This window comes from Argiope bruennichi, chromosome 1, assembly GCF_947563725.1.
Source record: "Argiope bruennichi chromosome 1, qqArgBrue1.1, whole genome shotgun sequence".
Lineage (NCBI taxonomy): Eukaryota > Metazoa > Arthropoda > Arachnida > Araneae > Araneidae > Argiope > Argiope bruennichi.
This window is the reverse complement of record NC_079151.1, coordinates 139,834,774-139,859,488: the sequence shown is the minus strand read 5'-3', so window position 1 is coordinate 139,859,488 and position 24,715 is coordinate 139,834,774. Positions and strand designations below refer to the sequence as shown.

The 24,715-nt window shown below is 25.9% G+C and overlaps 1 protein-coding gene across 1 annotated transcript in view; it reads left to right on the top strand.

Annotated features, from left to right (window-relative positions):
• The first annotated feature begins 1,098 nt into the window (after window positions 1-1,098).
• Window positions 1,099-24,715, top strand: part of LOC129971845 (uncharacterized) — a 30,552-nt gene continuing 6,935 nt past the window's right edge. Inside the window, exons 1-10 of the mRNA XM_056085823.1 lie at window positions 1,099-1,569; window positions 5,559-5,698; window positions 8,114-8,429; window positions 10,698-10,843; window positions 13,730-13,872; window positions 18,174-18,410; window positions 19,088-19,201; window positions 19,570-19,653; window positions 21,074-21,171; window positions 23,789-23,875. Coding sequence (XP_055941798.1) covers window positions 5,597-5,698; window positions 8,114-8,429; window positions 10,698-10,843; window positions 13,730-13,872; window positions 18,174-18,410; window positions 19,088-19,201; window positions 19,570-19,653; window positions 21,074-21,171; window positions 23,789-23,875 — 1,327 coding nt within the window. The 5' untranslated portion in view covers window positions 1,099-1,569; window positions 5,559-5,596. The remainder of the gene's footprint in view (window positions 1,570-5,558; window positions 5,699-8,113; window positions 8,430-10,697; window positions 10,844-13,729; window positions 13,873-18,173; window positions 18,411-19,087; window positions 19,202-19,569; window positions 19,654-21,073; window positions 21,172-23,788; window positions 23,876-24,715) is intronic.

The window sequence follows — 24,715 nt, the reverse complement described above, 5'->3', positions numbered from 1 at the left end:
TACTCAGCATTAAGAGTAAAAATGTCAATATAAACCACTTTCATATAAACAGAATCGTGCGTCTAATCGTAGTCTAAATGCCAGTTGTACGCATTAAAAATTTTTTAAATACTAACATATGAGATAAAATTAGATCAAGTAGTTAAAATAATGGCAACAATTTTAAAATTATTTATTCTCACATTTAACTCACACATTCACTCACTTTCAAGTGGATTAAAATTCGTGGATTAAATTACTCAGCATTAAGAGTAAAAATGTCAATATAAACCACTTTCATATAAACAGAATCGTGCGATGTATATATAAGATTGTACAGTGAAATAAGATTAATATTTCGATACAAAAAATAGAACCTTTAAAAACTGCGCTTATATTAACTTTGAAAATATTATTAAAAACCAGAGGGAAAATATAAAAACAATGAAACTTATATCTCTACAATGCTTACATTTTTATTCGAATTCGTCAAAGAGTGTGAAATTCTATAAGGTTTAAGGAATGAAACAAATATTCAATTTTCATATATAGTTTATTACGTTATAAAAATAAGGATTTAATGTAACGAATACTAATCTTTCCGAAAAATCATGGATCTTCTTTAAGAAATAAATAAGGTGGGAAAAATCCCAGAAGTAAAAAATAGTAACGACACCCTTGCTCAAGGATTAACTCTAAAACTTCAGTTATTCGAGAAAAAAATCATCATCCACCTTCGCATTTCGCCGCGTTTGTATTTTTACGAGCACGTATATGTGAATTCCAATAATTTTGCAGCCATTATTTATATTTATAATTATATTTGTTTGTTGAATTTGGACCCATAACTCCAGAACACACAGCAATATACATAAATAAATATCCTTCCACAAACTTATGGAAAAATTTATAGCCGTGACTGATTTTTATTACATTAGTATGCCTTTATTTCAGATTTCTATACCTGAAATAAAAAAAATCTCCATTAAAATATTAATTTTATGACAGAAAAAGACCCAAGATAACCATGGAACAAATTGTTTGACTGCGCCCTCTTTGGAAAGTATTCCTAAGCAGTTTTGTTAGTAAATGATTTTTTTGTAGACAACTAATATCAGCTGACCGTTTATCTATCAATCAATATGGATGGTTTTGATATAATTCATTGGATTTCTCACGGAGATTTATGAAAATTTATTAATTTATTCTTTTCGTTGTAAAAATTTATTAGGACAACCAACGCGAAGCACAAGTTTCAGAAAGCTGTACAGTATTTTGTAACCTGACGTGTCATGCATTTTTGTCCGATATAAAAAAAAGTATAATCTCGGATGATTTATGAGTTATTATCCAGCATGGGATAACATTATCTGTCACATGTACAATTTAGTATTTTACTAAGAGAGAAAATGACATCTGCAGAGCAAAGTGTTCTAAATTCTCTATTGCTGGCTCATAATAGTTTGCCATTTATTTCGAAAGGTTTTCATAGTACCTATTTTGTTTGTTTACATTCCATCTGATCCTCTGAAATGTTTCCTAAGTAAAAAGGAGCTTATCATGTAGTTGTAGGACAATCCTGCTACAAAGGTAAGCAATAATTTTAAAAGCCGATTTATTTATTATTTCTTTTTTTTTACTTGCAGAAAATTTGTATGATGCATTTTTTTTTTTTGGAAGGACTTATTAATTGCGTAGTACATTACTTCTGCATAAACACAAATTTATTTCATATAAAAGGTTTTCACGTAAATTTTTATATTAGACGACCTTGTTAGAAATTAATCTTGCTCTGAATCATGATAATGTGGACTTAAAATAATTTTGCATTCGATTCATCTTTTGTCGTTTCCAATGTTTTAGAATTGTTGTTTATAATCCGTTTATTATTATTGATAAATATAGTTCAGATTTAAATGAAAATATTTTGTGTGAATTATGTTGAACTAGAATTTTAATTCGTCTGCTGCATGCATTTTATTTCTAAATTAATTTTTTTTTAGTTCCTTGAACAAATATGTAAAATTCATTTATAGAAGAAATTATTAATATGAGTGGATTAATTCATTATGCTTGAGGTACTTTTAAATTGTATGAAAGCAATGCTTAGAAATTCCAGATGCAGATTAATTCTTAATTTTTAAAGAATTAAAAATATAAAATGTGTGTGGAAGAAATTTGTTTAAATCTTACATATACCGTACTCGTATGACTAATAAATATTCCAGTAGACTCATTTAAATTGAGTTCATGAAATTTAATGCATCTTTTTTTGCCATAAATGAAGTTAGAAACTCATACATGCTGCTTGTATATACTTTAAATCAAAATTTTTATTTGCTTTGTGGTGTAATCCTATTGCATTTAAAAAGTTAAGTAGCAGTTTCCAGCCTATTTTATTGCTAATAAAAGTTTGCTCATGATTACTTGTGTGATTAATCTATAATTTCAGCAGATATCTAAATATACTTGTCTGATAAATCTGTAATCTTTACTTTTGTGGTTCATTATATTTATAATTTATTTATTTGAATTAAGTATTATTAATCCTTACCATGTTGAATTACAACATTCTTCCATTTAATGTATATTACTGTTACAGAATTCTCTTAAAGTATTTCCTCATAGTCATGAATCTTTTAGTAAAGTTTTAGCTAACAGCTTTAATATTTCTTATTAAATAATTTATTCATTTCTCAGTGAATGAAATCATTATTTATCTTTTTATGACTCTGATATCTATATAATTTGTCTGGCTAATTAAGTTAACTATAAAATTGTCAATTTTGTGAGTGAATTATTTATTGTGAAGTTGTAATTATTTACAAATGAAATGCAATATTAAAAAGTGCATTTGCTGAAAGTTTTTGATTACGAAGGACTTGAGAAGATTGTTATGAAATTTGTGCTAAGCCAAATACTATTCATGTAATGTTGAGTAAGAAGAAAAAAGGATGTTGCTTTTCAGGTCTTATATTAAAATTTATTTAAATTTTCTTACAATGAAAGTCTTTTGCATGCATGATTTTATTATTTTAAAAGGGTTTCAAATCTTATTTTTCATGTGAATGTTACAGCCATTAAAATAATTAGTATGCTTTGCATCAAGAACTTTAATTCAAAAATTATTTATATAATATCATTTGAGAAGATAAAATCTTGTCCAATTGTGCCATTAAATATTAATCTGATTTTATATTTATTTTATTTTGTTCAAAGAAATTACACAATTTTCATGATCATCTATTTGTTTTCTAGTTTTGCAATTCTTAATTTCTTATAATAAAGAACATCTTACTCTTTATCATAATTAGGATATTTTCATTATTTCTTTTGCAAATTATTATATATGTTTTCTTATTTGGCAGTATTGCTTTTAAAATTTTAGTATGTAAGAAAAATTCTGTTAGAAGTTTATCTGATTCTCAATAAATTTATCATTATAAACTACACAGTAATGTTGAACCTCTTCTACTGGAATCGTACTACATTCAGCATCAGATTTTAATGAAATAAAAAAGGCAAATATTTCATTCAAAAGTTTATAATTATACTTCCTAATATGTAGAAAACACAATTATTATAAATTATATAATTCTGGCAATGAAAATTATAATCTTACCTAATAAGATTTCAATTTATATTGTCTAGATTATTTGTAGTGCATTAAAATGTGCAAAATTATAAAGAAAGTTGTTTTTTTTTTTATTATATTTGTATAAGATGTTCATAAAAACAGTTTCTATTAATAGTTCAATTACTCTCAAGGAATTAGAAATGGATATGTTTATTTCAATACAGGAGACAACTGAAAGTTCAGAATAAAAATTTAAAATTCTCAAATCAACTGATTAATTCATAAAGTCCTCATTGATTTATTTATTTTGTCATTTTCACTTAATTTCTGAAATTTAGTGTTTAGCTTCTTTAAAAACACGTGTCTATTTTATTTTATATTAAGTAGTTGCTAGATTTTTATATGAACTATATAAAATTTATGGAATAATATTTAATTTTTGTCTATGAAATATTCCTTTCTTCACTATTCCATAAGAAGTATTCGTTTAATGATTGTTCTAATATTTGCTGTAATAAAATGTCTGTCAGTTTTGTTTTGTTTTTATTAAAATAATGTACATAAATTTATTCATTCTTTCAGACTCCTGAAATATTGATGCAACATTTTAATTATTAACTTTTATTTGTCTCTGCCATTGTGTGCCAATACTCTTCTTTACATTGTAATTATGCATGAAAAATGTTTTTTATGCAATTTTTTTTATTAGGATTAAAGCTAATTCAATCTTATTTAAGCTACATTGTTTGCAGTTTATTAGTTCATCGAATGCATCATAGATATAAGAAAAATGATATAATTTGAACAAAGAATTTTTGTGTAACTTCAAAGAATTCCTTTTATAGATTTCCAGTGTTCTTTACTTTGATGATATTCTAAAAGGAGGATTGAATAGAAAGCTAATATTATTAGTTTGAATATAGAAATAAAATGTAATTGTTATGATATGTTGAATTGACGTTATATCTTCTTGATAATTTTATACAAGGAAATAAGGAACATTATCAACAAACAACTCTGCCTTTCTTAATTTTTTAACATTTAATTTGTTCAAGGAAAGGGAGGAAAAAAACTGAATTTTTCATAATCAGTAATAGTTATGGCTGGGTTTTTCCCCATGTTTGATGTATAGTCTCGTATTCATATGAGATATAAAAATAAAAATTTGCCAAGTTCATTATTTTTTTTTTTTTTCCCTCTCTTATAGAATTTTGATGAGGTGTTGGATTTTCAGTAATAGTTTGATTTCTTATATGTGTTTTATATTACCGCTAATTTTCTTTCTTTTAAATTCAATTTTCTTAGAGTGGTACATGTTTCTGATTTACTCATTGGATAAAAGTTAAATATTGTAATTGTTTCTCTTCTGAAGATTTTATTCATATAAAGATTCTTATTTCAGAATTTAAAATTCTGTTTTCTTTAACTCCTTTATGTTCTTTGTGTTTGTTGAATATTCTTTGCAGTTTGATTTGTCTCCGCAATCCTATGCTCTTGTTTAGATATGTACTTTGTTAAAGCATTGAAATGTAATTAGAAAATGATCATTTCACTAATAGTAGCATGTTTAATATTACCTTTTCATATAAAAAAAATAAATTCTATATTTTTTACATTTCAAAATTATGAAAGATTTCAAATGATTTCTTCTTAAAAAATATAAATTCAGTTTTGTATTCTCCTCATTTACATAACTACCCTGGAAATTAAGAAGATGGCAGTATGAAAAAATAAATTTTTAACTTATTTTGAAGTTTAGTTTTTTCAATAAAATAAATTTTATACCTTAGCTTTAGAAGATTATAAGTTAGCTTTACAATAGAGTCTTGGCAGTGATATTTGCTGATTATTTTCTGTTGTATATTTTTTATACTCTGGAGAAATGATGTTCTTACAAATCAAGATATTTATTACTATTTAGTTTAAGTATCGATATTTACATTTCAATTTGTCATGATTTTTTAAAAAGTTTTTAAAATGCCTTTTCTTTTTGCTTTTTCAGGATGTGCTGAAGCATGTAAAATCTGTAATTATTTCAACATGTCTCAAAAATATAAGAGTTTTTCTAGAACTAGTGATCGTTCTGTAGATAGTGGCTTACCACCAGGTGTAAAAAGAATGGGTTACTTACGAAAACTCAAGGTGGGTTCTGTCTGTTTTGTGGTATAAAATTGGTAAATTAAATAAACATACATAAAATACACAAATTAAAATGAGTAGCTTTCTTGTATCTGAGGACATAATATTATGAAAAACTTCAGTTATAACATATGTTTCTTTCTACTATATTTGTAAAATTTAAAATATAATCATAAATAAACTAAAATCTGTTAATAGTGGTTGATTTGGCAATGGATCTAATATAATTATAAGATGATATTATAGGTACAAAAAAAGCAGAATTTTTATTGTTTAAGGATTTCAGTATGTAAATATAAAGACTAAAATGGTGTTATTTCAAGCAAGACTTATTATTAAAGCTTTTACTAATAGATTTATTTATTCATTCTTCTGTTATGTCCTATTTTCTACTTTATCTGTTCATTGATGAGGTATTCAGTGGTTTTATATTTCTATCATTATTTGAAGTGTAGTTTTATGTAATATAACTTATTTTGTCACCTAATATTTATTTCAAATTTAAAAAAAAAAAATGGATATGAAGATTAGAAAAATAATGTTTGATTATCTCTGTAATAGCATAATATATATATATATATATATATATATATATTTAATGAAGTTAAATGTTCATCTTTTTCAATTCTAAGTTCAAAAAGCCAAGTGACAGTGCTTTTTTTTTTTAATTAATTAATGCACTTTTTTTCTTGGAATACTGAGAGCCTCAATATCAATTTAGCATGCATTATAGAGTCAAGCTGATGGCTAATTTTTCACATATTGCTTCTTATTGGCACAACTGCACTAAAGAAACCTATTTTGTTTGCTATTTGTAACATTCAAATGAATAGCTCATTACTTTTACATCAGAAACCTCAAAGTTGTCTTTTTAAATATAAATAAATCTGAAAATAACTGTCACATTCAATGTCTGCTTTATTATATTAAAATATTTTGGATTCAGCAAAATAATTTTTAAATGGATAAGCATGGGATGGAATGAAATGCTTTATAAAATTGTATAAAAAAGAGAAAAATATTAATTACTGAATTGATTTATTAGTAGAATTTATATGGAAACAAAAAGAAACATTTCATAATACATTCATTTAGATTGTTCCCTTGCTGGTTAGCTCTTAAATCACTGTTAAAAATAAGAATTCTACTTTTTTTTTATTTCTAAGCTGCTCAGTAATTAAATTAGTCACTCATAAAAGTTTTCTTCTATAGTTTTGATTTTTAAAAAAATTTCTTTATACTATTAAAAATTGAATAAAAGTTTTAAAAAGATATTTGAAAATTTAATTCTTGTAATCTTATAAAGCTGTAACTGTTCTATTAAAAAAATTCTGTTTTATAAAAGTTGTACTTTTTCAGCTTGAAATTAGTATAGTTTTATTAAAAAAAAAAAAAAAAAAAATGGAGTGAGATGGTGGACATTTCATAAAATTCGGTTAAAAAACAACATTTAAATTGTATCAGAGTGAGCTGTTCTGTTGCCGAATTAGGTCCTTTTTAAATGATGTAGCAAAATGTTAATTATATGAAAAAAACTTGCATATTTTTTAAAAAAATTCAGTAGTTAATTGAATACATTTGTTACATTTCGTGATTACACAAAAATATCATGAAACTGACTTAACTCTCATGATTATATCTCAGAATTAATGATTTTTCAAGATGTCGTTTTCTAATAATTTCAGTTAGGATTGAAACCTGGTATTACTGTGTCATGTGCAGGTGGATAGTAATAATTGATTGTACTTGATACAACCAATATCACTTAACCCTAGCTATGATTGGTAACTGATACTGTTAAAAATATAATTATAAATTTGGATTTTGAGTCTTCATAAGGGATACTTCACTTGCTGATGATAATGTGCTATCTTTGGTCTGACAATGATTAAAAATATGGAAAAGAGGAAAGGATTTGCTGCTATATTTGGTATAAATAAAGGATGGGGTTTCTTTAGAAATGTGTACTGTTACATACAGTAAAGAACAGTTACAAGCTAGTGTTGAAATATATAGTTAAAAAAATATATTAATTGCATTGCTGAAGCAAAACAGCGAACTAGTGTATATTGATCTAATACTTTGCATCAGATTGATATAGCATAACCTAATTAAAAATGATAAAAGATAATATTACCGTTTAAATCCAAAAAACTGATACCGAATACCTGATATTCTGAGTATGTTAGTTTTGTGTACCTCAAAAATTTTGCATAACTGATACAAAATGGATGCATTATCAACCAACCCTAGTTTCAATTTTATATAAATAATTGAAAAGTTCTGAAATAATTTTGTGTTTTTTATTCATTAGACAAGTTAACGTTAAAACATTTCTGCTGTTTTATGTACACTTTCTTATCTTTTTACTTATATTAAGCAGTTTTCTTATATAATTCATTTTTCTTGTAATTATAGAAAATGAAACGAAGATTTTTTATTCTTCACATGGAATCTAATTACGGAGTTGCAAGATTAGAATATTACGGTTCAGAAAAAAAGTGGAAATTTGGTTGTACACCTAGAAGATGCATAGAACTAAAATCTTGTTTGAACATCAGTCAAAAGCCTCATACTAAAAATAAGAATGCCATTTTTATTTACACAAAAAATGATTGTTTTTCATTTATTACTGACACTCCAGAAGAATTGGAACTGTGGCTAAATGATTTATTAGAAGTTCAGAGAAGTTATATGGATGTTGATGATGGTTCTAGAGGGCATCATGTTTATGGTGAGAATATTTTATATGCTTTTCATGATTTTCCTCTTTAATAATCAGTCTAACTTTGCATGAATTTAAATTTTCATTTGAATTTGAAGATCCTTTTTGCCCTCCTTGCCAAATAAATGAATTGCTTTAAAATATTAATTTTTTTAATTGCTTTAAAAATTTAAGTTTTTGATAATGATGTCAACTGTATTTCTGGAATTTTTAATGTCAGTGATGTTGCTATCGTTCAACTAGAAATGATTACAGTAATAAATAGTCATGTTTTGGTTCTATTTTTTACTGATGTGTATATTAACCATAGAGCTGATTTATAAATGGAAGAAGCTAGCTGCTTGTTTCTAGTCTAAACAAGTGTACACAACATGTGACTTGTGAGAAATCTGGCCTTTTTTGGCATCATATCGCAAATCTTGGCATACTCAAAAACTGCCGTGCAACATTTTGCTTCCCTGCATTGGGTCCGGCCGGTTTTCATTTCCGGTTAACATTTCCTAAATAATTTATATATATATATATATTTATTCTTTAAAAATCAAGCAAACTGGTTTTTAAAATAATTTTTCTTCTTTACATCAGTAGCTGAGTTTGTTGATTTAATTTTATTTTTACTTTGTTTTTGTGCATTAATTAAAAGCGAGTATTTTTCTTTTTCAAGTAAACATTTTATTTCTTTTCTTTACTTAAAAACATCTTTTAATTTTACATTACATGTTCAAATACTTTTATCATTATCTCATACAGATTTTTAAAAAAAAACTTTTTATAATAAAAGCAGATTATAAAAATAACCCAAGTCTTTTTTTCTTTCTTGAATATTCTGAATAATATTTATTTTTTGCATAAAAAATGGAAAAGAGATTAATTAAAACTGTTAAATTATTTTGAAATGATTTTGAAAGAAAAAAAAACACTAGCTCAGAATCGAACGCAGGTATCCTGAATGCTACGCCAGTGCCCTAACCACTATACTACTCGAGCGCTGATTCGGGTAACACATTATTAGTATATAAGCTAATTTGAAAGTTATAAGGTTGATTATTGAATCTTAATATTTTCATTAATAAACATTCTAAATGTATACTATCATTATACAAAATCTCATTGCGAACTCAGTTTTAAACCTCGTGCTGTCTCCTTGTTAATATTAGTTTTAAATATTTTGCTTCTGGTTTATAGTGTTGGCGATAACTTTGCTTCTAACTACAACAGAAACAAAATTAAATCATTTTTGGAATCTTAAATGTGTTGATTTAATACAAAATAATAAGGAAATTCGAAATTTTTACAAAAACGATGATTTTAGGGTATGTGCATATCGCAAATTATTAATAAATGTTAACATTCAGACAAAATTTTTATCTGTAAAGATAGCATTTCTTCCTTTAATACTTTATCTTTAGAATATCCACTAGTTTCTTTTTAGATCTTAATTAAAATTTATAAAAACATGTAATTACTGCTAGCACATTTATGAAATTTTACTGTATAACATTTTCAATAAAACATATATTTTAGTTTCATTATTTCATTTGCAATGATGATTTAATATCTTTTACAGTATAATATGATTCGAATATTTATGGTAAAAAAGAAACAACATATTGGAATTAATAAGGAACTTTATTTTCAGTAAAATAAGTACACAGTTATTAATCGGTCAAATAATGTTTATGTAAACACTTGTATTGGCCAGAAAAAATCATGCCAAGCTTGAAATCAAGCACTTACCAACACATTCGAGATTAAATTAAAGCATGTAACAAAATATAATGCAGTTACATCAGTTTAAATAAAGCTTAATAACAAATAAAATAAATTTAATACAATAACTAAACCAAACTATGAAATATTATTCAGTTTTAACACCAAAATCACTGAGTGATGGAGGTTACGAAATTTTAAATTGACATAAAATGGATATAATCAGAATATGTTTATTGTACATACCCGTGAAATGATACAGAACTATCCTTAGAAGCTTTTTCTTTGCATCCAATTGCACAGCAATAGTTAACCATGGCTTAAATGAGTTTTAAAATCTAACAGTTAAAAGCGAGAAAAAATCTGCCATTGAAATATAATGGGGAACGGAGAATGCAGTTACGGTGGACACAAATTATGTCCACAGGTCACGTGATTTTATCTTGTCCTACACGAAAGTAGGGTTGCACTCCCTCTATTAGTATCTCAGCTCTATGATATTAACTTCTACTTTTTAAAATATTTCACAAAATCTTAATCATATGAAACTAGTACTTTTTCTTTCAGAACATTTGTGGCAAGTTGTGATTGACAGACATGATTTGGAATACGATAGACTCTTAGTAGGACCTTATAGAGTAGCACTTACCTCAAAGTCTTTGTTTTTAATAAAAATGAATCCAGAAAATGACAATGATTATTTTGAATTTCCAGTAAGTAAATTATATAGCTGCATTTTAATGGCTGTTTTCTGATTTAGTGATTGTTATTTTCGTTGTGGTTTTTAATTTTAAAATAGATTGCAAATTGCTATTTATATTTTGAGAATTCAGTTTGCAAGCATACAAAGTCATTCCAACTTAATAGAATAACATTTAAGTCTGTTTATGGATAGTTTAGGTAATTTATTACTAAAATACTAGTATAATATGAAAATATAGCATTCCAAGTTTGTTGTCAGTTTAAAAAATTTTATTATTCAAAAATTATTCTATATTTGTAAAGAAAAGGCTTATTTTATGTTAGAATATGTAAAACTTCAAAGTATGTAAAAGTGTGTTTTGATCTTGTATCATGTATTTTGAAATGCCTTGTATATATTGTTAATTATATTTTACAAGAAAGGGCATTTAGTTTTAATCTAAAAAAAATATTTTATTACTTTCCAGATGATTGAATAAAAATCTAAATTGTACTATGTTTTGACAAAAAATTTCGAATGATTTGTTCCTTTTTTATGTGTTACTGATTGAATAACAATTGTAACTGAAATGACTTGTCTGAATATAAATAAGAATTACAGTTATGCATGCACATATGGGCTAAATTCGATCAAATTTTGCTTACATATTATTTAGAGCGAGTAAAACTACTTCCAACTTTCCAAAGCACAAAAATTGATTAAACATTAATTAATTTAGAAATTAAACAAAATTTTGCCCTTTTCCTACAATAACTATAGAAAAAAAATTCTAGAAAAAATATTTTCTCTTCCATTGCTATATATTAAAAAAAAAAAAAAAATCAATATGTGCAATTTTGAGATAAGGAAACGTGGTCTGCGCAAGGTAAAATTAGGTTTTGATTTACACTAATATTATTTTTTTATTTCTATTTTATTTTATATTTTTTGACAATGTTTTTAATTTTAGTAAAATAGTGATTTTAATGTTATCTAAAAGCAAACATAAAATCAGTCATTTACACAAAGACAAGAAAAGTAGAACTTTTGCAAATACTTGTATAATGGCTTCAAGCTCTAGGAAATTCACTAAAATGTGATCTTTTTTTCCTTAGTGACCTTGGAGAAAAATTATTCCAGAAAATATATCTTCACACTATCTTTTTTTTTTTTTTTTTTTTTTTTACTTTTTAACAATGCATATTTCATTTCTGTGCAAATTTTTTCAGTTGTTAATAATAATATTTTTTTTAATTAGTGCTGAAAATTCTAGAATAAGGAAATTTATATGTATTTTTTTTTATTTCTCTTTTATTTTAATGCATATCTGTTGATAACTTTTTATTTATTTCAAAATAATGATTTAACAATGATTTTAAAAAAATATAAGTGGACGATTAAAATTCAAATTAAAGCTATTAAAGCAAATCTTTCAGGAACAATTTTTTGTATTGTTTTAAGCAAGGATGCATAAGAAAGAACTATTATTAGAACACATGAGTAAAATTCTAAGAGAAATCTTTAAAAGCAGGTGATTAATTATTTGTTTCGGGAAAAGCATTGATTTAGTTTATTTCCATGTTTTTTTATTAATGATAAAGCAACTAATCGTTTGTCTCAAAATGTGCTTATATCTTTTTTATGTATTTTTAAGCAAAATTTGCAAAATGAATATAACAATTATTACTAACGTGAAGAAAATTGGCTATCAGTGATTTTTAAAATCATCTGCTTCAATTAATATTCTAATTTTAATATAAAAAACTTTTCAGACAATATGGATTTTCATGCAAAAGTACATTTTATATTAAAAGTATCAGGCATTAAAGGGTTTTAATCCTATACAGCTCTGAGTATGTAACATATTTCTAAAGATATTTTTTTTTTTAAATTGCCTTTAAATTTCTATTAACACAGTTTTTTTTATGTTTGTTTTCGGATATTTTGCATTTTAATAATACCATCGAAATAAACTTTAATTTCTATTTAAACTCCTTTGTTCTCAATTAAAGCAAAAATGTTGTTTTAAAGATGTGTTTCAAAATGTTTTTTGAAAAGAACTGTATTTTTCGGGATAATTTATTACCAAAAAAGAAATCCTCTAGATGTTACAATAGTCTGTATTAAAACACAAATATAAAGTAAAAAGATTGAATTAAAAAAAAAAGGTTAGAAATTTAAGGAAGAAAGTAAAAAAATAAGGAAATATATCAAGGCAAGAGTATCAATTTCTGGGTAGCGCTATCCCCTGAGTGCATTAGTTACCACTATTAAATTATTTTTAAAAATAACTTTAATTTATATATATGTGTAAGCATTATTTCTTATAAGCAGAAGGCAGGTTTGAAGACATTTTACATTTTTTAAATTCATTTTAATCCATCCCGGGAAGACAATTTATTTACAAGCAGGCGCGGGCAGAACACTTTCACAACAGTGCGGAACAAAAGCAGAAGGAAGGGGCAAAACAAATAATCACTAGTCTTATATAACATGGGATTTTTGGTCATGTGTCAATTCAATACTTGTGTTGACCTTGAATAAGGGCACCGAAGGGACCAATTTCACTTGCCACGTGAATGATGGTGCATCATTTTTACACAGCTTCAGTTGAATTAAAAAGTGGAATGAGATCAGGAAAAAAGAGAATATTTTAGACTGGCTTTGACATGGGCTGAATTAGGCAAAAATGTAGGAAATTAAATTAGATATTAAAATATCATTATATATATATATATTTGAGTTGTACTTTATGCTTATATAACCTTTTATATATATATATTCCATATAATTTATTGCTTTACATATTATGATTCAGTGCAGCATTTGTGATTCTTTATAATTATGTTCAACTCATTAAAACTTCTCCCATTTTTCATGGTGATTCTCCTGCATGTTTTTCCTTTATTTTTATCAGCTTATGAGCATTCGGAGATGTGGGCATTCAAAGGACCATTTTTTCATTGAACTGGGCCGTTCTTCGGTTATTGGTGCTGGTGAAATTTATATGGCGACTGAAAATACCATCATAGCTCAGAATATGCATGAAACTGTTTTGAGGTATGTTTTAAACCAAAAATAATCTTAATTTATATATGAATTCTGGGTAAAAATTAAAAATTTTTAAGTAATTCATAATTGTTTAGTAATTAATTGAACAATTTGTGATATATAAATCCAGTCCTTTTTTTTTTTTTTTTTTTTTTTTTTCCCCTCACTGAATCATTTTTTATCCAGTTGAATCATCTGAATGTTACTTGCAAAAAAATTTTATTAAATATTTTAATCTTAACATGATCTTATTGCATTCTTAGCACAATATTTTTCAATTTAAAAGTTTGATAGATATTTAGCTCCTATTATTTTAAAACCTTAGTTCTTGTATTCTTTATATTATGTGCTTTCCTCTTTTTCTGTCATCAAAAGATTTGAACTTGAGCTTGAATTGGGAAGAATTAAATTTCAATTTGTACAATATCTTGTATGTTTAACCAAAATATTTTCATTAAAAATATAGATATTAATTAAAATCATTCAGCTTTGAAGTTTTATGTGCACTTCTAAATATTCTTTATAATTTATTTGATATCTTCACAAAAATTTAGTTATGGATTCAGGAAAAGATGTATTAATGCATTACAATAAGCAAACAAAACTTTGAGCTAATTTGGCTATAACAATGTATTTTTATTTATTCAGTATTATTGCAAGAAAAAAAGAGTAGTGTTTAAAAGTAAGCAAACTGTAAAAAAATTTCATCGTTGATTAATTCTGAAATAAAACCTTTAAGTTTAGCAAAATTTCAAAAATTTTATCAAAAGCATGTTTAAAGATTTAATCAATGTTGAAAAACATAGGGTGATATATTTGTAATAATATTAACTCTTTAACATCCAAGCACTTTTCAAGTGGCACTCCCTTTAACATCCAGACTTTCTCAACGTGTCTCTGAAAGACATGAACTCTTCCTAGCTGAGGGGCAGTTACTCCCCACACTCTGAAGTAATAAAACTGTCGACGCTCTACCTTGAATAATTGCCTTGCGGTTTTCGACAACGAGATTCATTTTCCATCAGCTTAAGAGTTTTATTCTAATGTATTTATATTTTTATTGTGAAGTGTTTCGCTCATCATCTTTGTGGGGTATATTTTTTTACAAAAAATTTGAAATTTATTCTATAATTAAATTTTTTTTTTTTTTTTGTAAGTTTCATGTTAGGCTTCCAAACCATTTAAATAAAAACTGGATTTACTAGCAATTTCAAAAACATCTTTATGTTCCATTTAATTCTCAATAGGCTTTTGCACTTTTTTTATTGCCAAAATTAAATAATATGTCATATATTACCATGTAAAAAATTTTTACATAGTAATGTAAAACATACATTATACATATATCAATGCAATTAGTACATTTTTTTACATAGTATAGATGTCAATGCTTTCCAGTGATAAACAAGATAATGTTTTAAATCTTCATTTAATACCGAAATAAAAACAATCGTTGGATAAAAAAAATGTTATTGCTCTTTTTGAAAGATGTTTCGAAAATAATATGTTCTTTCAACACTCAGCTAAGATTTTTTTTTTATTGTCTTTAGCATTTTTTTTAGTATAAACGATTATCTTTATTGAATTTTTAAATATAAAATATTACTTTGCATTTTCGATAGTGATACTAAGAGAAAAGTTTTAGAACTTTAATTAAATTTTTAAAGAAGTTTTCATATTTTTTTTTCCAAAACCTTACGGATTCTTGCTTTTACATTAAATAATCGAAAAAGAATGTAGGGTAAATATAAATTCCAAAAATATCTTTATTTTGTCACTCATTTTTACTAATCTTTTAAAACATAACTATTAATTTTTTTTTCTAACCAAGGGAATATATTACGTCAAACGTTATATATCTCATCTATAGAATTGTTTCGATAGATGAGATAACATATTTTTAAAACTTCATTTAATAATGAAATAAAATTCGGGGGAAAAATTACTCTGCGAAATATATTTCGAAAATACATTCCTTCAGTTTTCAGCCTGAACATTTTACTAAAACATTACATTCTTCATAAACTAAATATGAAGATTTAACACATTTAAAATTACATTAATCATAAATATTACATTTTTAGTATGAACTATCATGTTGAATTTTTCAAGCTGAATTTCTGATTTTAAAATGTTATGTGAAGTTTTCTATAGTATTGTTAAGACAAGATAAATTTTTGAACGAAAGCTTCATATTAAATTTCCACACGAGGGAATCATTTGCAAATTTTTAATAATATGTACATTATATAGCATTTTTTGACTCCTCATCTCTATCTCTCTCGTTCATCTGACCCTCGTTAGCTTCATCTCCTGCTTCTTTGCTTAGAATAAAAGAGAGATCAGCTAAAGTATCATTTTTTGGCCAACCATCATCTTCGTTGATAGATCACTGTCACTTTCATCAGAATCAAGTAAAATTGCTTTAATTTCTTCTTCAGTGTGTTCACAATTTCTTTTACTCATAATGAAGAAATAATAAGCGTTTCAATAGAAAAATTACTCTGATAATCCAAACACCCGATTTACAGTACATAAAATAAAGATTCAGAAATTCACAACTGAAGAAAAATTTTGAGAATGGCATTCTAAAAAGGAACTCAGTATTTATATAACTTATCTCATTCTTTAAAAAGGGCGATACATCCAATCTTTTTTTTTTTTTTTTTAAATTCTATTTTAAAAGCGGTAGTTTGTACACGGCCTCAGAATTTCAGACAGTCCTTTGATGAAAGAATAAGATGCTTGGAGTGTAAAACGACTTCCTTCCATAGTAACAACTGTCGCTACCCATTTTGTGAGAAAACTGCGATGTGAATAGGCCGCATTGACAATGTAATTGTTTCTCTTTATATCATTACAATAGTCTTACTACTGAAAAGGGCTTCTGATGCTTGTCCGAAAAATAAACAACGTGTCGGTATCCTTATATATCATTCATCGTTACCAGAGAACTTCAGTGGAAAATTTCTTTTATAAATGGCCATAAAATCTTTCCAATTTTGAGCTAACAACACGTGAAAACAGAAACTAAAACCCTTTCAAAATACAAAATGTACGCCAACAACCCATTTAGTGAATTCCTCCTCAACCCCTACCGCCCTAAGGCACAGGGGAAACTACTGTGAAAAAGCCGCGATTGTCAAAGATAACGAGGACCTCCTGGAGTGTTCTGTAGAGTAGCCTCTTTTAATACCCATCACCCCTAAAACGGCTTACAGCCGCCCAAAACCGCCCCACGTGGATGTTATAGGGTAAATTCTCAAACCGCCCCAAACCGCCCCGCTGGAAGCGAGAGGGTTAAAGAATGATATGTTGAAAAGAGTAAATATATTTTTTCTTCATAAAATTTGCTTTTATTACACTTTTGACTTGCAAATAAATTCTTAGATATTAATATAATTGTTATATCTCATAGTATTTTACATTTGTGCTATGGGGTGGTATCAGAAATGGAACTTTTTAATACACATATAATTGAAATTCAAAAAGGCTTATCTAATTAAGGAGTTATATGACTCTTTGATTAGACATGTCCTTATTTTTTTCCCCCTTTACATTTGAAAATACAGTGAAACTATTAAATTTAATTAAGAAATTATTAAATTAATCAAGAAATTAACTGTGTTAACCTTCAACAACTGTCAGTAAACTAAATGTTGAAAGCAGGATGTCTCACTATATTTGTCATTACATACCAAATCCCATGCATTGTTACAATTCCAAAGATGTGGTTGCTGTGAAGCAACTTGTCAGGGAAAACAAATATGTTCTTGATATTCAAATGTTGGTGACCCATGAACCAGTTGCGAAAAAAAAAAAAACTAATTTTACTTCTGCAATCAATTTTTTTGGATAAATCTTTTGCATTCACAGTTAAACTTTCAAATCTTAATAGTTTTGCATAAACTGACCAGACTTTTTCACCATTAAATCACACAAACCTCTCCCTGGGATTTTTAAATAAGCAATGCAAAATATTTGGTTTCAAATTATTTTTAATGATCTCAAACTGTAAATTACTGTTACATTTTTGTAATGTTCTTAAAGCTCTTCCCCTGTTTGAGATATTTTAACAATAAAAGTGTGGTTCATAATTTTTATGTTGAGTAATTTATGCTTTTTCAGTCTAATAGTTTTGAAAGAAAAAGCATAAATTTTCTTACTGGTATATAAAATATCTGATATTGAAACTCATATCATTTCTTGCCTCCCCCTTTTTTTATATTTAATTGTATATGCATAGATCAATCTAACAAAATTTTATCTTTCTAAAATAAAGCAAAATCATTCCTTTGTTTTCCTACTAGTGCAATGAAGTCTTCCAAGATTCGAGAGGATGGCAATCCTTATCCTCGACCACGCAGTGCCTCAACTAGTGAAAACTCCAACCCAGTTACCACTAGACGTCCAATTGGAATTGTAGCACCTCAGACAGTATCATCATCTGCGAGCAGCAGTGGGCTTTCAAACAGTAGAGAGCGATGTGATAGTTTACCAACTAGGCCAAAGACTATAACTGGAAATCAACATAATTGTGTGCACAGGTTGTTACCTTTTTTCTCGCATCATTTTATTAACATAAAAAATAGGAAAGCTAATTAATTTTAAAAACTTTTCTTAACCTGTTGATCCCAACTTAATTTAAAACTTAGATTTCAACATATTTCTTTTATTTATATTAAAAATATCTAGATTGAGGTAACTGTGATGCAAAATTATATTTTGAATTTTTTTTTAATTGTGAAAAAAAAAATTTTGAAAATCGCCTGAAATTGTTGAAAATTTTTATTTTTTATAAATATGCATTTAAAGATTTTTTGTAAATAAATATTTCAAAATAAAGATTACTTTGAAATACCTTGTAGTAACTAAAAATAAATCAAAAGGGGAAACAAAGTTTTCAAAATGATGGTACTCTCATTTTCAAATCTAGCTGAAAGATTTTCATTCCATTTGAAGATTGTTTAGAAAACAAAATAGAAACAATGGAATTTATTTGGTTTTACCACAGAGGTGAAATGTAGCTATCCTATAAATAGGGCTTCGGGCATTCATGGTTTAAAAGAAAAATTTTTTGTCTAAAATTGGTTTAGAAAGGTATAAAATGCTTTTTTTTTTTTTTTTCCCTTGCTTTAATTTGCTTCTATTTTACTGTCTGCTGTTGAAGCTCATTTATTTTCTCTGTTTACGTGCTTTCTATTAAAATGTATAACTCTTTTAGTGCACTTTCTTCTCCTTATACCACAAGTGGAGCTACTTGCAGAAGGCTTAGCTCTCGACCACATTCTATGTATGAATGGCCTTCCTGTAATTCACCTTCTGCAAGAAACACTAAGTAAGCTTATTTTATTATTTATGAGAAAAGCAGGATATATTTTCTAATTATTAGTGTAATTGAATGTACTATAATGTATTAATTATCTCTTTAAATAATCAGTAGTATTTTTTTCGTGTATAAATTTTGATGGATTTAATTTTTTATTAGTGTGTATGCGTGTGTGTGTGTGTCCTACTTAAATGCTGTTTGGAGTTATATGCTTTTACTTAAAATAGTTATTGAAAATTGAAGCAATTAGATTTGTAGTGAAATGGGAAAAATGACAGAATCAATGCATCACAAGATCTATTCCCCCAATAAGGAATTCAATGTAAAACAAGTTATTTTCTTTAAATGATTTCTTGATTTATATCTTTCTTTTTTAGCTTCAGCCCTAGCTCTTTGTCAAGTGGTACTGCATGTAGTAGTAGTACTGAGGAAGTTGATAAATTAAGGCAGCCGTCATTAAGGTAATATTCATTTCCCTTTTCGTAAAAAAACATGTCAAAAAATTAAATTTCAGTGATTGTCCATAAAGTAGTGTACTATTACAACCATAGTTAAATAAATTTTTTTTTGAATGACTGAAAGCAAAACAATATGAAAATACCTTTTAAATATATTTGTATATATGCATATATATATATATAATATGTGCCTTATAAATATTGCTTGATAAGTAATAGCTCTCTCTATTTATTTGTTATTGATTTACAATTTTTTAAAACTTTTTTGCTCTTTGATGTTTCTAAAGTTACTGTGCTTGTGTTGTTTTTTGTTAATTGTAAATATAAAATTTCAGCCCAAATAAAAAAAAATTATTCATTTCAAAAGCTAATGTGTAACATAATTCATGCAACTGCAACAATTGCATTAAAGACAAGAGTTCTCTATTCCTCACTATTCTCTTAAGTAATATGTCACTTGGTTTTCAATATCTCAATTTTAAATTTGTTTTGTTTTCACAGTTGTGCTTAATAAAGCCAAGAGGCAATCTCTTAAATCAACCTAGAAATTCCATTATTTTTCCACTCCCAGTTTTATATTGCATGAGTCTAAAATGAAAAATCTTACTTATGTCAAGCAGGGAGATTAAAAATGTTGAGTGTCCAAAAGCTTTAAGGTAATAAATAAGATCCTGAAACTTCTTTAAAAAATTGAAAGTACCTTTGACAATACTATACAGAATTAAAAAAAGATGTATATTTTAATTTTTTTCAATCATATTAAAAAGATGAAAGCAAATGAATCCACAGATACAACAACTTATTACTGAAAGCAATTATTACATGTAGTTTAATAGTATAAAATACTCACTTTCTGCATTCTAATAGATCAAAATTATTACTAGAAATTAAAACAATAATAATGTAAGGAATTTAAAACCTTGTCTAAAAAATGTAAAGATGAGCATCTTGTTCAATATTGTATATAAAAAAGAATATTACTAAGACAGTTATGCAATCTATTAATTTTAACAAAAGTTTTTTTTTCCATAGAACATTCATGTGCAAAAAAAAAAAAAATCATTTGCAAGAATTTTTATTTCTTTATAAAATGCCCATGCATTATACAATTAATATTTCATAAAATAACGTAAAAGTTTTTCTGGGATGGTTCTTGTGGACATTTTTTTTTTAATCTTCATGTACCATTTTTTTTTATTTATTAAAGAGCAATATCAGTGTATAGGTCATCTTCTATTATTACGCTATTAAATAAACTATTATTAAAATTGAACTAAATAATAAGTAAATTTAATTTAATATTGTATTTTAAAAGATTAAAAATAAATTTATTGATAGAAATCTTTTTTTTTTCTGTCTGTGTTTATATTTATAATGCCAAATGATAAAAAAAAAAAAGAATTAAAAATGTTTGTTTTTTTAGTCACTATCCGTATTCACTTTCAAATGATGGAAAGTTATCATCAGACCGCCCGATTACTGAAGTACCTGATGAATATTTGAAGATGTCTCTAAATGAAGGTAATTTTTTTATGTAAATGTATATTATGGATATTATAACTTTATTTTTTCTGTATATAAGCTTTCATACTAGTTAAAAGAAATTTTTATGCTCACACACACAGATACGTATATATATAATATAATTTACTAGATGTCTGCAATTCCAAACCTTGAAATTTCTTGAGCTCTTCCTCCCCCCCCCCTTCCCTTTTATACAAGATTATACTTTTTTTTTTTTTTTTTTTTTCAGAAAACACATATTGTGAAGAAGGGTTTTTTTCACAAAAAAATTTCAATAAAGAATGTTTAGGAAATATTTGTAGCTGGTTTTTGTAATTTTATATAAAAAAAACGTTTTTTTTTTTTTTTTTTTTTTTTGTCCAAATAGAAAGTGAGCTTTCTGAATTTCGGTGATACATTTTTTGTCACATCAGTGTAAAATTTTATTTCATATTCCTTTATAATCTGAATGCTTAATATATATTAATCAATCATGTATCATCTCAATATTTATTAGTCGTGATAAAAATTATCTTATTTTTATTTACCTTTTAGCAATATTTTTTTGTGGTATAGTAACTTTTTTTCACATGTAGAACACAATTTTAAAAAACTTATTACATTAAAATATGAATGAATAAGGTATTAGTTTGTAGGAGTTTTTATACCTGACTTTTGGTATGACATACTCAGTTTTAATTCAACTGCATTGTTTTGTTTAAAATTTAGTGTCATAAGTTTTTGATGTGGATGTACAACTACCTCGTACCTTTTTTCTTATTTATTTTTTACAAAATGAGGCTATATAAATCATTTAGCTTGAACTCTTTTTGGCCAACTTTTCAAAAGTATTTAACCTAACTAATAATTAAATTTTGTGGAAGGAGGGGGGATTATAAGCAATTAAATTTGCAAAAGTTTTGTATTCTTTACTGGCCATATATAAGGTAACTAGGCAAAAAGGTATCGTAGAATGTTTTGTCCATCTGTTCATTGTCGGCAATCTCAATGTTTAGGCCTTATCAGACTTTGTGGTACCATCATTCTCAAAATTATTAACTAAATAGACTGGAGTGAAAATAATACGCATCTTGGTTCCTCAAAAATCAGAAGCAAGAAAAACTTGAAAAAAATGCAGAAGAAAAATCGGTATATATTGTTCAGAGGGTGGAGAAAAATCAGTAAGATATATTTTGGTAATTCTAGTTAATGCGTAGGAAGGTATAACTAGATCATTAAATAATATTTATAAGATAGTGTATAGATAAAATGAAATTTTAACACTTAAAATGATTTTACTCTCTTGTATGGCAAAAAAAAAAAAATGGACATTTTAAAAATATGTTGAATAAATTTCCATGCTTGTATTTCATCTCTATCATTTCATTACCTTGCAGTGTTTTATAAATTTGCTATTTGATTCCAACCTTGTTTGGAATGAAAATACTTTCATGCTTAATATTTTTAAATTAAAGTTATCTCTTTGTAAAATATTATAAAGAAATTTAGAAAAAAAAATCACTAATTGATTGGTCATTTTTCACAATTTATTAAAGCATGTTTTTGCCATATCTTTGACTAATTTTTTGATCCTTCATCCCAGTAAAATTCCTCTTTTCCCCTCTCCCTTTATACTCTAACCCATCTGGCATAAGTCTTGTAACTTGAGATGCCATTTTTCCTTACCCAATATTAACACAATAACAGAAAACTCTTCATTTCATAGTTTTTACTGTCAGAGTTCAGAATTATCTTCTGTTGTTTCTGTACCTAACCAGAGAAAACACTGATTGGCATTCTTTCTTTTTTTTTTTTTTTTTTTTTTTTTCTTCTTTTGTCTGTTATTTTACTGGAAATGGGACTCAATAGATGGGATGATCTTACATAGATTAAAATTAAAATTTGTAAAAATTAAAGAAAAATTACATGACAAACTAATATTATTAGAAAGATGATCGTTTGTTTTTTGAGATGATACATATATCATTTTTGTGTAACTATTGTTTCAGAAATTGCTATTGAACACTCCAAAAGTTTGATTTAATTTTCATTATTTAATTAAATTCTTATGATTTTGAAAATTATTCAGTTCATTTAGAAATTGAATGCAATGAGATGTACAAATGTCATGCTTTTACTAATCATTGCTTTGGAAGGGTTTTGTTGATCATAAAATTGCTTTATCATTCCATTACAGAAATTTACTGAGGCTATATCTCATCATAAAAGAATTATTTATATTTTCGTATTGTGAAGATAGCAATAATATATGCTCATCTAAAATAAGTTAACAAATAAATTATTTAATCCATTAATTGTAAATTTAATGATTAAATTAAATATAATACTTTATGATATTTTATTATATAAGCATTTTGGAGTATTTTATTTTTATGAAAAGACTATACAAAATCAGAATTTGCTGGATTGATGAGATTCTTCAATAAATTTTCTTATAGAAAATTAATCTCATAATTTATGAATTTAACAAAATTATTTCTATCTATTGTGTTTCCATTATGTAAATTCTTGGAATTGTAATCTAACCTTATTGTTATTACATATTTTCAGAGATTTAAATATCTTTTTATCTTGCTAAATCTCACTCATTTAGGAAGAAATATTTTATTTTCAGGTAACAATATTAAGATAAAATCTGTAGATATTGTTCCAAAAAGAAATGAATACATGGATATGAGAGCTGCTTCACTTCCTAAGTCAGGTTTGTAAACACTTTATATCACTGATCATTTTTGTTATTATTTTTTTTTTTATATTTGAAATAATTTTTAGAGTTTATTAATATAATGACATTTTAAAAGTTTAAAAAGAATGTTAAATAAAGTTTTATTTTTTTAATAAATAAAATTTTTAAATAATTTTTGACGAATTTATTTGCCACAAATTTAATGAGGATTTAAATCTGATAATCCCATTAAATAAGCATTTAAAATATTTGTAATATTTGTATTCTATATGTAATTCTTTAAGAAAAATTCCTGCCACTTTTAAATGATAATAATTCAAGGATTAAGCTAAAGATGGCCTGTTGTTGTAATATAGCCCAACTGCTATTATTTAAAATCATCTAAACACAGTCTTTCTCATTTTGATTACTTTCTATAATTATTGCTATGATCAAAAGTTTGTGGACCTTAACTTTTTTTTTTATATCACTGCAACAATTGAAATCTAATAAATGTCTTTGTGAAAATCAGAAAATAGTAAAAACTTTTCTTTTCTAGCTCAGTATACATTGTGAATAATATAGCATATAACATTATTTCAGCTGAATAGTAGAATGAATATTGTAGACTATTGACTCTGGGAACTCTCTTCCAATAACGCTTTTTCATTAACAATTTTAATTTTTAAGATAAAAAACTTAACTGAAAATATTTTACACATATTTTTAACCTATGTAAATATTTCTAATTTCATTTGAAAAATTAAAATGGCTTTTTGATGATAATTTCTTAAATGTTTTTCATTTTTAAATTATATCTGTACATCTTTAAAAAGTTAACCTGTGTCATAAGGTAAGTGAATTAATTATCTCTAC